At 37.3% G+C, this 18427-nt stretch overlaps 1 protein-coding gene across 1 annotated transcript; it reads right to left on the reverse strand.

Annotated features, from left to right (window-relative positions):
* Window positions 1-3316: 3316 nt before the first annotated feature.
* Window positions 3317-16609, reverse strand: LOC148945610 (patatin-like phospholipase domain-containing protein 7). The gene is made up of 3 exons (XM_089099101.1): window positions 16442-16609; window positions 13248-13451; window positions 3317-3454 (listed from the first exon to the last, which is right to left on the reverse strand). Exons 1-3 carry the CDS (start codon window positions 16607-16609, stop codon window positions 3317-3319), a joined length of 510 nt encoding a protein of 169 aa, XP_088955227.1.
* Between the last annotated feature and the right edge of the window lie 1818 nt (window positions 16610-18427).

Here is an 18427-nt window from a genome sequence, read left to right on the forward strand (position 1 = left end):
AACTTCAAAAAGGGCTCATTCGATTGGAAATTCAAAGGGCTAGTGCCCTTTTACGTAGTCGAAAGTGATTTGAGGGCAAATAAACCTCGTCTCACGCCCACCTTCTCCCCAAACACATCCAATCAAAATTTTGAGACAGTTAATTATTAAACATAGTTTTAAGTTCTGGAAATTAGGTCTTTGAAGATCAAAACTCCCCCACAGCCCTCAGGGCAAGGGTTGTAAGTTATGCCCTGGGGACATATGAGGTTTTGTACAGACGATTTCGTCGTAGAAACTTCAGAAAGGGCTCATTCGATTGGAAATTTAAATGGCTAATTCTCTTTTTAATAGTCCAAAGTGATTATAAGACAACTGACACCCCTTCCACGCCCACAATTTCCCCAAATGCATCCAATCAAAACCTTAATATAGCCATTTTGTTCAACGTAGTTGAAAGTTCTTGAAATTATATGTTTGAGCAGGACACTCCCCCACAGTCTTCAGTGGCAAAGATTATAATTTATGCCATCGGGGCATAGATGGTTCTTATGGAAGGAATGCTAATATAAACTTCAGAGAGGGCTCATTTGATTGGAAATTGAAAGTTCTTGTTCACTTTTTAAGCTTCAAAAGATATTGGAGGGTAGCCAGCTTCCCCCCCCCCCAAACTCTTTTTTCCCAAATGCATCCCATAAAATTTTAAGATAGCTGTTTTGTTAAAAATAGTTCAAAGATCATATAACAAAAATTCCGGTGTCGACACAACCCACCAGGTTCCTTGGGCAAGCGTTGTAAGTTATGCCCTAGGGTCATATATGGGTCTTATGGAAAGGATGCTCTTATTAACTTCAAAGAGGGATCATTTGATTGGAAATTGAAAATTCTAGTTCACTTTTTAATAGTCAAAAGAGATTGGAGGGCACCTTGCCCCCCCCCCCGCCATGCCCTTTTTTCCTCAAGCCCCTCCGATAAGAACTTTGTTATAGCTTTTTTTTAAATAGTTCAATGACCATATAACGAAAACTCAGGGGTCGACACAGACCCCCAGGAGCCGAAGGGCAGATGTTGTAAGTTATGCCGTGGGGGAATATATAGTTTTTATTGAAGGGATGCTCGTAAAAAATTCAGAGATGGCTCATTTAATTGGAAATTGAAAGTTCTAGTTAAGTTTTTTAAAGTCAAAAGAGATTGGAGGGCACCTAGCCCCCCCCCCACGCCCCTTTTTCCCCAAATGCAACCAATAAAAATTTTAAGATAGCCATTAATTTTGATATGCCCTCCAATCCCTTTCGACTATCAAAAAGGGCTCTAGCCCTTTAAATTTCCAATCGAATGAGCCTTTTTTGAAGTTTCTACGACAACGCCTTCTATAAAAAACCTTATATGCCCCCAGAGTCTAACTTAAAACCATTGCCCTGAGGGTTGTGGGGGAGTGTCCTCCTCGAAAACATGTTTTCTATCTGGAAATTAACTACGCTGAACAAAATGGCTATCTCAAAATTATGATCGGATGTGTTTGGGGAAACGATGGGCGTGGGATGGGGGGGGGCTAGTTACCCTCCAATCACTTTCGACTATTAAAAAGGGCACTAGAATTCTCGATTTCCAATCGAATGAGCCCCCTTTGAAGTTTCTACGACAACCCCTTCCATATGCAGTGCCTCTGGGGAAAAAATAAAATAAATAATAAAAAAACATTGGAGCCGTATGGCCTTTACTATAGGTAACGCTATAGCGTTGCCTCTGATACTTCAATACTTGTACTTTATACAAGTTTCATGTTCAATGTCACGCATGTGCCTCCTTGCGAACACACAGAAACAAATGGCGAACTCAATCCACATTTACAAAGAAAAATAGCTTACGAAAAAATCGTTATCGATCAAAAAAGTCGATCAAAAAATGGTAACAAAAAACTACGGTTTATAGGCCGAATAATGTTGTTACACTTTTGAAATCGTGATACAAAACAAGGCATCAAATAAAAAAAAATCAACTTAAAACATCAAAAAATCAAGATTCACACAACCAATATGTAATAGGCTCTAATTAAAATCACTTGCATAAATACAATCTAATTACTCGCACTTATTCGTGTCATAAAACTTTCAACACCCTCAAAGAACTCCTCAGGAACGGCAATTAAAACACGAAAAATCTTTTGGTTTTCTGTCATGTTGAGAACAAAAGATTGAAAAAAATCAAGACTAATTGAACAGATTTTTTTCTACTTCCCCTTCACGCTGTAGGAAAATATATTAGAATTCCACAGAGCTGTTCTCCTTTAATTTATTTAAATTTATGATTTTGATTCTGTTATATTTTACTACTACTACTACAACTACGAGCTCACTGGAACGTTCAATCGAGTAAGACGACCAACTGGCAAACACAAACCCTTCATGCTCTATGAGCATGACCACTTCACAAAAAAGCATGACCATATCACAAAGCTCTGTAACCACATCACAAAAAAGCAAAAGATTTCAAGCTTTAGGTTTTACAATACAGACGGGAGGACTTTCATGCGATACCACTTTCATCTATTTAGTCAGAGTTTCAGAGTTTTGGTCAAAACCGTGGAGATTAAACACTTTAAATAATCAGGATTAAGCAGATATTATTCCGTAAATTACGGAGGGGGGGTTACTCCCTTTCGAAACTCCACTCTTTATAATAAATTTTAATTTTTTGTCTCAATTTTGTAAAAAACTACTGCTCAAATACACGGGCCGTAACAAGTACCTTAAACTATCATCAAATTTTTCATAGTTTAGTGATTTAGTGGATCATAAACCCCCCGCTCTATAAGCTAAGGTTTGACTTTGTGTCCCAAATATTTGAGAACAACTGCTCAGACATAATCTTAAATTATAAAGCACTATAAAATTTAGCGTAACGAGCGAAGAGGACAGGAGGGGACAGCCACTAAACCAAGAAAAATCTTATAAAGTGTTTGGGGATGTTTCCCTCCTTTTTCGATATTCAGATAAATTTTCTGAGGCTCGTGGCTTTTATTGGGTAACATTAAACCTAATGAAACTTATATATTTGGAACTAGTATAAAAAACCTTTTGACGTATTAATTGTGATCAAAATCCTCTTTTCAGAGTTACGGCTACTATTGGACCTAGTCACTCCTTACTTACAGTCTGTACCCCGAAATGTTTGAACTGTTTGAACCGCTCCCCCTAACTAAAATTGGTCCCCAGATCAACGAAAGCAGTAAAGGGACCCCATGGTCCCTTTTCTTTGCGTTTCCAATGATATTCGCCAAACACTTGAAGACAGTCATCCTAGACCTATTGCCAATAAAACGTTCTCTAAAATTTGTTTAATTTTTTGTTAATAATTTCTTAAAAGAAGAAAATAAATAAAAAATAATAATAATACCTGTCAACCATCTTGCAAGCCGGGAAAAATCTGAATGTGGGTCAGGCGCTCCTGTCAACAGATTTTTGTACTGCAAATGCTAAAAAGAAAGCAAGGTCTTGATTTCATATAAAACTGTCAATATTTTGCTATTTTTGCAAGATCGGCTGCCCTGACATTATGAATATAAGCTTAAAGGTAGTATCAGGGACGTGTAAGGGGGGTGGGGTGGTTTCAAAGCAACAAACCTATCTCCCCCTGAAAACAATTAAAACTTGTAGATCCTTCTCATTTAATTTATCAAATAAATTGTGTCTTTATTGTTGCCCCCCCCCCCCCCCCCGAGAAAAACACCAACAACATATTCTGATTACGTGCTTGAAGTGCGTTTTTCATTTGCGCACGAATTTATATGCATTTAATCAGTCGCAAATATACATGCAAATATTTAACCTTTTTCCAGAATTACTTTGCAGATAGAAAAACAAGTGTTAAAAACTCCCATCGTTGCTAAATAAAAAAAATATTGTGCATTAAATCTTTATTTTGGTTGCTCGATCGTATATTTTGCGTTTGAATGCTAATTACAAATGGGATACATAAGTGAAGACGTAGTCCTGCGTATGTTCGATTTGACTGATAAGTGCAACTACAATCTTAGCCGAGAATTACTTTTATAAACTTAAGATACTACATTCTACAGGGACCCATGTACACAATAAATACACACTTTTTTTTTTGAAGGGAGATGTCAAGAGAAGAAAATCCTTGAAGGTGAGATATGAAGAAATCCTACTTGATCAGGATTTGATCCATACTTGATCAAGTAGAAGATGAGACAACAGGTCGGTTGAACGTCCATTAGGTTGAATGAATCGTCCCACTGTTAATATATTATAATATAGGTTCTATAGGTTCTATCTGTACGTCAGACTGTATACACTTTCAGTTGAGCAAGGCTTCATTATAGGCGACGCCTTGGGAGAGGACATTTGGCGGGTGCCTACCCGTTCAAAAATTTTAATTTCAACTAAACATTCCTACAATTTGCTTAACGAATTACCATAATGTTTCTTGGTTTTATGTCTATATCATTAAGTAACTATAACATTACGCACGAAATATAGTATGCAACGAGGTTACGTCAAGTTAAGTATAGCATTGAGCAATTATAGAAGTCTTTTCACACTAAACTAAATCAGAAATAAGTAAAACCATCAAAATTATCGTCTACATCCATCACAATCATCATAAGGAGATTTAAGGCCTTATCAAGCATAAAAGGTCTATTTCGGAAAAATCTATCGATACAGGTATTTCTTATAAGAATATAAAAGCAAGAAAAATTGGTTAAATTCGAACGTTTTTGTCCATAAAATAACCAAACATCAACAATCTATTGATTCCTAAACATACCTACATATTCAAAAGATAGCTGTACCTTCTTTATCTGTTTGGTACCATTTGCTTCGACTTATTTTTGTTGATTTTTCACTTAAGGTTCTTTTTTTTTATTTGGTACTCTCTAATAAAAGAACCTGCATTACTGCATAAGGTGGTCTCTTTCACTAAAAATAAAATTCAAATATTTTTTTTTTTAATTTTGCTTTAGAAATATTAAATAAATGGTTTTATAAATAGATATGATTGTGTTTCTACTAAACGTAATTAACCAATCAGATTTTATTTTCTTTGTGGTTGGTGCTTCAAATTGTTTGTATAGCTCACAATTTGTTGCATGAGGAAAAAAACCTAATGCATTTTTGTCATCTTCGACTCCCAACCTTCAACTCCTCGAAGCTCTCCACTGCGGCAGTTCGAAATGAGTTCGTCATTACACTCTCTAACTAATTTGAAGCCCTTTCCTTAGATGTTGACACTGAGTCAACCTGGAAAATCATCAAAGAGGTTTGATGATTTTCCTTTGATGTTAACTCCGCCTGTTAGGACCCTTGCCTCTCGGAGCTTGGTGAGTAGCCTGTCCCTATCCAGGAGAGAAGGAGGGTTGGGTGACAGGCTGATCCCCTATCCCTGTATAAAATTTTACATGATTTTTGAAACGACAACGAAAAGCCTCGAACCTAATTCTCTGGTAACGACTACTGACCATCCCCGGACACAATTTTTGACAGCGAATGAACCTTTTCGTCTTGCTTTTTGGAATGTCAGGACTGTTAATCCTGAAACACAACCAGGTTGTCTAGAGGGCGTGAATAGAATTCACCAATCATATAAGATTGAAATAACAGCTATTTGTGAAGCCAGGCTGACTGGCGCTGGTTCAATATATGTTGACAACTATGAAGTATTCTTCTCAGGTAAAGAGAAGAGATGCGAAGCCGGATTTGCCCTAGTTGTCAGTAAACAAGCAAAGACGTCTATGTTGGAATTTGTACCTATGAGTGAAAGAATTCTTAATGCTCGTTTTGAAAGCTCCCAGTCTAAAGTTACCGTTGTTGCAGTCTATGCCCCCACAAACGATGCTGGTGGGGACACCAAGGACAGGTTCTATGGTGATTTGAACGGCATACTCAATACAGTACCTGAGCACGATGTATTAGTTGTGTGTGGCGATTTTAATGCCAAAGTTGGTAGTGATAACAATTTTGCGCCTGATGTGCTAGGCCACCATGGCCTGGGTGTTATCACTAATAATGGAGTGCGTTTGGTGGATATGTGAGCCGTCCGAAGCCTGATAGTAAATGGAATCATGGTTCTCCCACCGTGAAGTACACAAACATACTTGGACTTCTCCTGACGATGTTACAAGAAGCCAGATTGACCACATGAAGCCAGAAGCCAGATTGACCACATATTGGTGAAAAAGTGTCATAGACGATCGCTCGACAATGTGCAAACTTACCGTGGCGCAGATACATACTCTGACCACCAACTGGTGATTGCCAGTTTCAAACTCAAGCTGAAGACAGTGAAGAAATGTAAAAACCCTATCAAGTCCTTTGATGTCCGGAAGCTCCAAGACAAGAGTCTTCTACAAGCGTACTGTGTCAATCTTGCTAATAGGTTTGCAAGTCTTTCAACTGAAGACACAACTGCAACAGTTAAAAAGAAATGGGAGCCTACTGTACAATGTGTGCGGGGTGCCGCCGAGAGAAACATAGGGAATACAAAAAAAGAAAAGTGAGCAGTGGATCAGTGACAAATCTTGGAAACTAATGAATGACCGAAAAGAAGCCAAAATCATGTTGGACTCATGCGACAACGAGTTCACTGTCGAGTACAAAGATTTTTTGAAATCTAAATATAAGGAATCCCACAAGGCCGTAAAGCAGTCTACCAGAAATGACAAATGGCTCTTTCTTGAGACAAAGGCGGCTGAAGCAGAGACAGCCGCCAGTCGAACAGTCTATCGTATCACAAAGGAATTAACTGGAGATTTCAGAAAGCCAGCACCTGTGACTGAAAGTAAGGCTGGCCAACTTCTTACAAAAATGGAAGACATTGACAAGAGATGGAAGGAATACTTCAATGAGGTACTAAACTTTCTACCGCCTACAAACTCTGTATCCCCTCCGGCTGAGCTACCGTTCATCCAACTTGACATAAGCGAAGAACCTATAGGTCTGCTCGAAGTCATGACAGTATTGCAGAAGATTAAGGATGGCAAAGCTGCAGGAGTTGTTGGCTTACAGCCTGAACTCTTAAAGTATGGAGCTGAAGTCATTGCCGACCCTCGTGAAGGGTCACGATGTTATTTCTCAGATATGGGAAACTGAAAATATTCCCACCGATTGGAAGAAAGGGGTTATCATCAAGCTCTTTAAAAAAGGCAGAACAAACGACTGTAATAGCTGGCGAGGTATCACTCTGCAGTCGGTAGGGAGTAAGATTTTCTGCCAAGTACTACTGGACCGTATTCAGTCAAAAGTTGACGCAATATTAAGAGATGAGGAACATTGGTTTCAACCAGGGAGATCGTGCACTGATTTGATATTCAGTTTGGGGATACTGATAGAAGAAGCAAACGAATGGCAGACTGAGATTATTGTTGCCTTCATTGAATTTTTGAAAGCGTTTGGTTCGGTCCACATAGACTCACTATGCAAAATACTTCGGTATTATGGATTCCCAACAAAATTGTGTGTATGATTGTCACGCTATATGATAATCAGTTATATACTGTACGGGTCGATGATGGAGACCCTACCGAATGTTTCAGTGTGAAGGCAGATGTGCGCGAAGGATGTGTCATCTCCCCAGTGTTGTTTTATATTTTCATCGACTATGTACTTCGAAAATGTAATTTCAGATGTGAAATTCAGCTGAACCTAAACCACACATTCTATAACGGCGATTTTGCTGATGATATAACCCTCCTATCTCATGTAAGAGAGGAGCTACAGAATAATATAGCGGTACTCTCATTATGACCGGGCGAGTTGGTATATCAATTAGTAGACGGAAAACAAAAGTCATGCGAAACAGCGTCAATACCCTACCTGCCCCACTGCTTAAAATCGGATCTGATGTACTAGAGGAGGTTGAAGAGTTCAAGTACCTTGGTAGTGTCGTTAAATATGATGGTAGCCTTGAGTGGGAAATTACTGCACGGATTACATGCGCAGGAGGTGCCTTCAATAAACTAAGAAATGTGTGGAGGAATCCAGCATACTCCCTATAGCTCAAGCTTCAGCTTTTCAATAGTAAAGTCCTCTCCCTACTAATGTACGGCTGCGAATCTTGGGCATTGACTAAGCAGCTGGAAAAGCGAATCCCGGGTTTTGAGAACATCTGTCTTCGGCGTATCCTTGGTGTCCAGTGGACTGATAAGCTCACCAACGCCTCTATATGTGAAAAGAAGAAGTAGCCGCTCGTGATAGATAGAATTGTGACTAACCGATGGCGATATTGGGGTCACATGGTGCGGATGGGTGAGGGCCGCCTACCCCACGATGTGTGGTGTTGGGTTCCTTCTGGCATCAGAAGACACGGGTGACAGAAGACAACACTGGTAAAATGCCTTGAGAAGGATTCTGCGGTTTTGAGATCGTCACTCGAAGAACTTTGGTCAAAAGCACAAGAGATATCGTCATGGAGAGGCACCGTTGTCGCCTTATAGGCAGCCGATGTGGGAAGACCTAAGCTAAGCTAACGCCAAGAGATCAAAAGACCGATGGTTGTCAGAGAGAACCTGGAACCTGATTGGTGAGCGTCATAACCTAAAGCTACAGCTCCTAAAAGGTTGTTAAAACAGTGACACCGTTCTGAAGAATCAAATGTACAAAGAAAAGTCAAAAGGTAACAAGTCAAAAGGAGCGCAAGGGGGGATAAACACAACCTTTTTGATAAAAAGCTGTGGTGACTCCGGAGCCGTATACAAGATTACCAATGAAATTGTGAGGAAATGCCGAATCGTAAACGGACCATTTAAAATGCAAATGCCAAAATTTTCTCAGACCCAGCAGAAATACCCGTAGTGTGGGCTTTCCATTTCGAGAAGATTCTGAACAGACCCCGCCCAGTGGATCCACCAGTTATCCCTGCAACCCCCTTTTCGAACCTCCAAATGAAGAAGAACCTTGTGATGTAGAAGTTCGACAGGCAGCCCGCAAGCTTAAGAATGGCAGAGCAGCAGGAACTGACAGAATAACAGTCGAGATAATAAACGTATCACTTAATACCTGTATCTATGTGTGGCTTAAACTTTTTGCTAGTATCTGGAAGTCTTAAAAGGTACCCGATGATTGGACAAAAAGAACGCTCATCAAACTTTTCCAGAAAGGAGACGCCACAAATTGTGACAACTGGAGGGGCATCAGTCTCCTATCTATTCCGGGTAAACTCTTCTTACAAATTATTCTTCAGCGCATCCAGACAGTTCTCGATAAATACCTACATGAAGAACAGCACGGCTTCCGGCCGTCCCGTTCTTGCCCGGATCTTATCTATACACTACGGATGATGATTGAGGAGTGCAAAAAAAGGCGAGAAAAAATGTACCTGATTTTCGTGGACTTCGAGAAAGCCTTCGACTCCATCGACCGAGACTCGCTATGGAAAATCTTACGATACTACGGAATTCATACAAGAATACATACAGAATTCCTCAATACAAGATACTAGGGTATATAGGAGTGCTGTTATTGATGTTAAAAGTAAAGATCACCATCTAGTATTGTCAAGGGTTAAGTTAAAGCTGAAATATCGGAAGGGTAATTACCTCCCTGGAAGTTATGATGTTAGTAGACTCCAGGATGAGAATTTGAGAGAAACTTTCCAGGAACAGTTGAATACTAAACTTGAGTCTAAAATTTGATAATATAAAAGATGGTGGGGATAATTTTAGGAAAATAATTTGTGAAGTTACTAAATGTGCATTAGGGAAGAAAGCTAGAGCTGCAGCTAAGAATATAAGTGAATAAGCTTTAAGTTTAATAGAAAGGAGAAAGGACTTGTACAAGAATTATCTGAGTGATAGATCGCATGAAAACAAAAGAAATGTAAAGAAAGTGGAGAAAGCATTGAAATATGAGCTAAGGAGGTGTGAAGTGGAGGCCATGGATAAAGTTGCCGAAGATTTAGAAGATGCAGCAAGACGGCATAATAGTAAAATATTGTACTGGCACGTTAACAAATTGAGAGATAGTAGTCAATCCGGACTTGTCCCAGTTAAAGATAGGAATGGGGTGGCAATTAGCGATAAGGAAAAAGCTAAACGAGATGGGCCGAACATTTTGAGAATTTGCTTAACCGAGATAGAGTTGCAGGAAAAAATATTGAGGAAAATGAAAAAGTTTGTGATACCTTGGATGTGAAGGAAGATTTGTTTTGTGAGGAGGAATTAGCAACAGTACTAAAGGAATTAAAGAATAATAATGCTCCAGGTGCTGAAAGGGTAGTAAATGGGTCTCTTAAATATGGTGGCTCTGAGGTTAGAAATAAGTTATTGAAGATTATGAATATGATTTTTGAAAAAGGGGAAGTACCTAACGATTTTAGGAAAACCTTAATTAAGCCACTTTATAAGAAAGGTGATAAAAGTGAGTGTGGTAATTATCTTGGCATTAGTCTGGTCTCTGTAGGTAGCAAATTGCTTAGTAATATGATACTTTTTAGACTGAGAGATGCCGTAGACAAAGTTTTAAGAGAAGAGCAGTGCGGTTTTAGAAAAGGTAGAGGATGTGTTGACCAAATTTTCACTCATAGGTTAATAATTGAGAAGTGCCTAAGTTTTCAAACACCTTTGGTCCTCAGTTTTATAGATTATGAGCAAGCGTTCGATTCTTTTGATAGAGGAGCTTTAGTAAAGGTTTTATCCTTGTATGGTATACCAGACAAATACATTAAAGTGATTAGTGCTATGTACAAGAATAACACTGCTGCGGTTAAGGTAGGAAATGAGGTTAGCAGCTGGTTTTGTATTAAATCAGGAGTTAAGCAGGATTGTGTTCTATCCCCCTTTATATGGATTATTTTTATGGACTTTGTTTTAAGGAGCACAGGAAAGGCGATGAGAGACCACGGAATCAAATGGGTAGGAAAATGTCTCCTGGACTTCGATTATGATGATGATTTAAGCATCCTAGATGAAAGTGAGAGCAAAATGAATGAAGTTTTAGTGATTTTGTGAGTTCAGGGTGCTAGTATTGGTTTGAAAATTAATGTTAAGAAGACTAAGTCACTAAGGCTAGGAATAAGAGAAGAAGAAAACGTGTCGTCGAGTAATGAAAAATTTGATCAGGTAGACAGCTTCACTTACCTTGGTAGTTTTAATAGTAAAGACGATGGGAGCAGTAAAGATGTTAAAAATAGAATAGCCAAGGTTCAGGGTGTTTTGTCACAGTTTAAAAAAATTTGGAAGAATAGGAAGATAAGTCTGCAAACCAAGATTAGAATCTTAGAAGCTACAGTGACGACAGGGGTCAAATGTCGCTCTGAAGCATGGACGCTACAAAAAGCGGATGAAGATTTGCTAGATGTTTTCCAGAGATATTACTTAAGGACTGCTCTGGGTATTCGGCTGACTGACCGTATTTCTAACAATAGGCTATACGAAAAATGTGGTTCAATACCGCTTTCTAGGTCTATAATGAAAGAAAGGTTGAGGTGGTTAGGGCATGTTGTGCGGATGAAGGATGACAGATTGCCGAAGATTGTTCCTTTCGGCCAACCATCTAGGGCTAAACGGAAAGCAGGTCGTCCCCGTCTGGGGTGGAAGGACATCATAAAGAAAGATTTAAAGGAAATGGGAACTTCGTGGGCGGGTTTAAAAAGGGAGGCTTTGAATAGATTGGGGTGGAGGAGGAGCGTGCGTAGCTGTGTTGGCCTCAGGTGGCTTGGTGCTGCGATGAGTTGTTAGTAGTAGTAGTAGTAATTGTTGCATCATACGAAAACAAAGAATGCTGCGTTCGGACCCAAGAAGGAAATACTTGATATCTCCGTATAATATCCGGCATAAAATAATACTTTATTTTTCTCCGTTCCTCTTTGTTCTCATTGTCGACTACATATTCTTTGATTGTACAGGGTTCGGCATCCAAATTGGAGAAGGTAAGGACTTAGCCGATCTGGATTTTGCTGACGATATTGCCTTGATGGAAAGCAACAAGACCAAACTCCAGGATCTCCTCGATACTATCCGTGAAAATTCAGGCCGACTTGGCCTCAAGATCAACACAGAAAAAACAAAGACCATGGCAACAACTAATTCCTCTTGAACATAAAGAGTGGATATTCAACTGTCGAGCAGGTTTCTAGAGTTCAGGTACCTCGGCAATACGGTGGAAAATTCAGGGTCAAGCGAGCGGGAAGTGCAGTTGAGGATAGGGTAAGCCAGTGGAGCTTTCAACCGAATAAAACCAGTATGGCGATCGAAAAAGTATTCTACGAAATTAAAAATGAGGCTATTTAATAGCAATATCCTTTCTCCCCTCCTACACAGTAGTGAGTGAGTACAGTGAGGGGGGTAGGTAGAGGGTTAGATAAAAGTGGGTTAGAAATTAGGCCGCCACAATTAAGAAAAAATGTTATTATTTTAGCAGAGTGTAAATTATCATTGATTTGAATCGCCCATTAATTTACATTTCTCTTTCCCATCCTTTTGCTATGATGGGCTGGGAGGGGTCGGAAGCGGGGAGTCAACAACAAGGGAGACGGGCTCTTGCCTTCGAAAACAATTGCCTTTGGAGGATTCTGAATATCAACTGAAGAGATCATGTCACAAACCAGGAAGTCCGATCTATCTCAGGCTAGCCCATAGCCACGGACATCATTCGGCAACGAAGGTGGTGATAACTAGGGCATGTGATTCGTATGAAGGACGATAGGATCCCAAGACAGATCTAAGAATAGCAACCTCAGGGAAACCACGGGAGAGGTCGACCAAAAAACACCTTGCGTTGCAGATATAGACGAGACCTGTCCAATATTCACAACGACGATACAACCCCAATGGAAAGATGTTCTGGTGGTGGTGCACATTCGGGACGATTGGCGGCTCTTCTTGGATGCCCTGGGTGCCTCTGGCGACACAGGAGGGTCTAAAGTTTAAGGTATGGTAATTTTTGTGATCTAATGATCTATTTCGATAAACTGTTTATGATTTCTAATAAAATATTTAATATTGGCTCGTTGTTAAATAGTCCATTTCCTCACCGAAGACGGCAAAAACACAGAGTAACTAATAATAACCTTAACTCTCGCTATTCCCTAACCTTGAACTGAAAATTTAACCAACTTAAATTTAAAGATATATCTCTCAGTGATTTAGAAGTTAAAATAAAAGTTAGCAATTAAACAATATCTGTAATTCCAGACCCCCTACCCCCCATGTTACTTTGGTCTTTCGTCAGGTATTATTTCCAAAAAAAAAAAAAAAAAAACCCAAACAGTTGAGTAAGCAAAAATGGACAATCAAAACCCAAAAGACGTACTGTTTTCCTTTGATTTCCAGCAGGATGTACAAACATGTCTTGAGATGCGATGAGATGATGATGTGATGAGCACCAACTTCTAATATTTAACCAAGCAGCAGTACCAGTTGGCGAAACCATTGACACCGCTGATTTTGACTCCCTATGAAGTAGCACGAGCTCTTTCTGCGTTCGCACTGCCATTCTTTCCAGTCTTTTTTCTCCCTACAATACAAACATAGCATACGTATATATATTTATATATAAAGGTAACTTGGATATTTAATGACATTTTTATCGATGTGCGAATTTCAATTCCCGTAATAAAAAGTAAGGTAAATTTAAAATAACACTCCGAAAATTTATTAATGTCGTATGTCATTTGGCGTCGATCTTAAATAAAAGTAACTATATATTAATAATCATATGCAAACAGGTCTTATACGTAAAATAACTCATAAAGTAACTGATATGAAGCAAAGATACTTGGCTATAATTAGAATAAAAAATATCCTGGGGTATCGACCATATTAGGGAAAATGGTTCTATAAGTCTCATTATTGAGTTGATTGTTGGTTGAGACTCTGCAAAAAATTATATATTTATGAATTATAATCAAAAATTAAGATGAACTGGAAAGCACTCTTTATGCAAATAAGCTAGTTTGTAGGTCCTGCAGCTTCTAATAAGATACCGTCAGCACATGCTGCACAAGATAGGTCAATGCAACATTCAAGTAAGGCTGGTCGGGTTGCATTTAAAACATCTGAATCTCAATGTTAGTCTACTCAAAATACCACCTTGACTTAACCTCTACTCATCTTGATGAGCCCAAAATTGAACTCTCTCTAATTATGATTCGTCCCAGGGAGATTCCCTCATCGGTTTCTACACTGAATGTATAATATCTTGCCAAGAGACCATTGCACCATGAGGCCATCTGTGTATAGGGTTGTTCCTATTACGGGTGTAAAGGATTATCTCAGGAACCTCTAAATATTCACAGATAAATAAATACTAAGACTTCTAAGATATGTAGCTAACATGAACACTAAAGCACGAAACTGATGTAAATTATTTTATGTTTAACGGGGGCTGTCTCCTTTTCAACTCACCTTCCCCCCTTAAGCTAAGGTTGGTAATGTTTACACTACATGTGGAATTCATTGCCTTTACAAACTTAAAAAAAAAAAAAAAAATGTACTGCTTAAAGCAAATAAACAACAATATGCTCTTACATTCTTGAGGCATTGTGAAAAATACTTTCTATTCCATTCAAATAACGATCGTTCTAGAACAGTCATTCTTAAAACACTGGGGACATAAAGTCAAACCTTCACCGTATTATAAGATTTTATAGAAAGTTTTGTTGTAGAAGCTTCAAAAAGGGCTCTTTTGATTGGAAATTGAGAGGACTAATGCCTTTTTCATTAGTCGAAAGTGATCAGAGGGCAAATGCCCCCCCCACGCCCACCATTTCCCCAAACAATTCCAATCAAAATTTTGAGAAAGCCATTTTATTCAACGTATTTGCAAGGTCTGGAAATTATGTCTTTGAGGATAACAAATCCCCCAAGCCCTCAGGGTAAGAGTTGTAAGTTATGCCCAGGGGGCATATAAGGTTTTTATAGAAAGCGTGGTCATATAAACTTCGAAGGGGGCTCATTGGATTGGTGATCAGACGCTCTAGTGCTCTTTTTAAGATTCAAAGTGATAGGAGGGTAGCTATCCCCACCCCACACACACACTTCGTATTATCCCGAAATGCATCTAATATATATTTTAAGATTTCCATTCTATTCAAAATTTTACTTAGACAAAATTTGACGAGGGCTCCTGCCACCTCAAACTCGTCTTGTTCAATCAAAGATGACTTTTGCAGAACAATCCTTCAACTAAAAGAGCTAATTGAATTGTTTTTCGAAGTGAAATAAAGCTCTCCAAACTAAATTCTGTCTCAGCAATAAGGGACTGTTGCCCATCCCCCTCCCCTATGCATAATTAATTAACGCTTCATTCTCTTTTCTTCGATATTTATTTGTATTACCTTAAAGATTTTTATGGAGCTTAGAGACCCCTCCACTTGTCTTAAAGAATCCATTTTCCAACCCCTTAAAAAATAATATGAAACTACGAAATAATCCTTTACCGTTAGTTTTATTGGATAAAAAGCCTATAATAACGGTTCAGTTTTATGAACTATATTTATATTCAGAGGCAAAAGGTATACCAGTATCGTCGCTGGCCTGATATGTTATATAAACTGACTATCTGACTTCATGATCGATAAAATTTCTACAAAAAAATCAATAAAAAATTACTGTTTAATGGGCCAAGATGTTGGTATGAGGCAATTTCCTTTGGTGTGATGTCTTTTCTAACTTATAAATAGCAATGGATCTTATAGTGCTCATTCCAATAAGCCTAATTTTAATAACCTAGACGTAGAAAATATATCGTCACGTCTAACTGCATAATTTTCATCAAGAATACTTCCGCTTTTGGGGGAGTTCAATTTCAAAATCGTCAATCAAATTGTGATATTTTTCATCGTTCTAAGTTAAATAGTAAAAAGCAAGAAACAGTTTTTTCTCTTATGTTATTAGTTCTCTTATGTATTAGGTCTTCTAAGAATGTTTTGGGGATGGCTCCAATAGATACCAATAAGGGAACCATGGGGCCGTAAAGTGGAACCCCTTAAGGAAATTTCCTGATGGTACTCATAATGCCTCATGCCTTTCCATCATCTGAGCCGATAAGCATAACAATGAACACTTTCAACAGATTTTATTTCGTGCAGCAAGAAGGGAGCCATCATCCCACAACATCCATATTATTGAACTAGTTGACAAACTCTCCAAGGAATGAAAAAAGAGGCGTCAAGGCACTGGGGCATGAGGAGCGAGGGACACTTGTCCCTTTTTCCAAGATGTATCTTAAAACATTCCGAGTGTTTGGCTAAAATATATAACTTGAAACTTGATTAGATAAGGTGTATGGTTTTTGGGTACCCAAGGGCATGTGGGTTGTTGCAGGGGTAAAATTTTGCCCTCCAGCCTGCCTTAGCCCCCAAAAAAGGGCATTTAAAATGGATCAAGTGAGCCTCTTAAGTTTCTTTCGTGTTTGGTTTCTGCAAAGAAAAATGGAAGGACATTAAAAAGCCTGATAAGATCATCATGGAAATAAAGGAATATAACGAAAAATAAAATTGCTACCTTGCCACCAGTTGTTTCAGCGTCAGCAAGGCATACTATGAGGATACAATCTGCTTGCCTTATGCATGTCTGCATCCATGAAGACATTTTTTTGTCGCAAAGATAGAGTACAATCCTGTGTTGATCTCCTTGTCTTGCAAGCCATGCGGAGAGGCGATAGTCATTCATTCCATCGAAAGTTTCTGGATTTAGGTAAACATTCAGTTTTTGCGAGGTCAATAGAAGAAGCGGACCTAGAAAAAATACATGTAATGAACCAAGTATATCGTGGTTGTGTTGAATATTTTTCCAAATTCAAAAACTGTAAAAGAAACAAAAATTCAAATTAAACAATCTTTTTAACAGAACTACTCTATGATTGATATCATTTTAATGATAATTTACCTTTCAATAAAACATTGAATTATTGAACAGTAAAGCACTGAATATTATTAAATGTTGTGGTTGAAAAATATTGGTAATCATAATAAATTATATCAAATAATAATTAAAATCGAACTCAGCAGGGATCGAACTCAGGGCACCAAATCGCAAAATTCGGGGTATCAAACTGTAGGTAAGGAGCGGCTCGTGCTAATAGTAACCAAAACTCTAAAAGGATAAGCTTTTTTTTCATTTTTTTATTGTTTTGTTATGTTAGTGTATTTTTGCCACCCCCTTGGACAAGTTTTTGCTTCTTGCGGTGGCCGCTAAACTTATGTTAAATTGTTTGTTTGCGGTGACCGCTAAACTTATGTTAAATTGTTTGTTTGTTTAGAATAAATCTCTCTCTCTCTCTCTCTCTTGATAACAATATATACATCAAAAGAATACAGTCTTGATGATTATTATAAATATACAAAAATCGTTAAGTTTAAAGCTACTAAACAAAAGTTACAAGTCTTAGAAAATTTACTTAATTTTCGGAAAAAGGGAAGAAAAAACTCAAAAAGGCCTATGACTTTGACAAACATTACTCAACCCAATTTAGCATATCAAAAATTTTTTTTTTATAGAGGCTTCAAACATCAATCTAAGAAAATGCAGAACTTCTTATTTTCCTGATAAGGATGATAACGAAGCGGTGTTTATTAGTTCGTTGTTTTTATCCGATGATCGTTTTGAACAAGTGGTACTGAAAAAAAAAGATAAAGGTTCATCAGAACGTAAAGCATAAGTTATAGGCCTACACAGACTGTGTCACAGTAAATGGTGTGTTCTGTCATTTTGTTAAGTCTTTTTAGGAACAGCTTTGAACTAGACAATCAATCGTTATGTTATCAAAACTTTATAGTAGCTACAAATAAAAAGTTACAAAATTAAGAAATTGCTAGTTTTGGATGCGGTAATGTCACGTGGTGACGAAGTCAATCCTTACGATTCACGTAGTCTATTATAGGCAGAGCAATAGCGCATCCTATTTAAGGAAAGATGTGGGATATATATATATATATATATATATATATATATATATATATATATATATATATATATATATATATATATATATATATATATATATATATATATATATATATATATATATATATATATATATATATATATATATATATATACATATATATATATAGGCATTAGAACTTTCAATTTCAAATGAGCCCCCTCTTAAGTGTTCTGCGATCGGGCTCTTCCATACGAGGCTGGCTTTGTTAAAATATGTATATATATATATATATATATATATATATATATATATATATATATATATATATATATATATATATATATATATATATATATATATATATTTTTTTTTTTTTTTTTTTTTTTTTTTTTTTTTTTTTTTTTTTTTTTTTTTTTTTTTTTTTTTTTTTTTTTTTTTTTTTTTTTTTTTTTTTTTTTTTTTATATATATATATATATATATATATATATATATATATATATATATATATATATATATATATATATATATATATATATATATATATATATATATATATATATATATATATATATATATATATATATATATATACATATTTTA

This window comes from Artemia sp. Qi Xiang Cuo, chromosome 13, assembly GCF_049724085.1.
Source record: "Artemia sp. Qi Xiang Cuo chromosome 13, ASM4972408v1, whole genome shotgun sequence".
NCBI lineage: Eukaryota > Metazoa > Arthropoda > Branchiopoda > Anostraca > Artemiidae > Artemia > Artemia sp. Qi Xiang Cuo.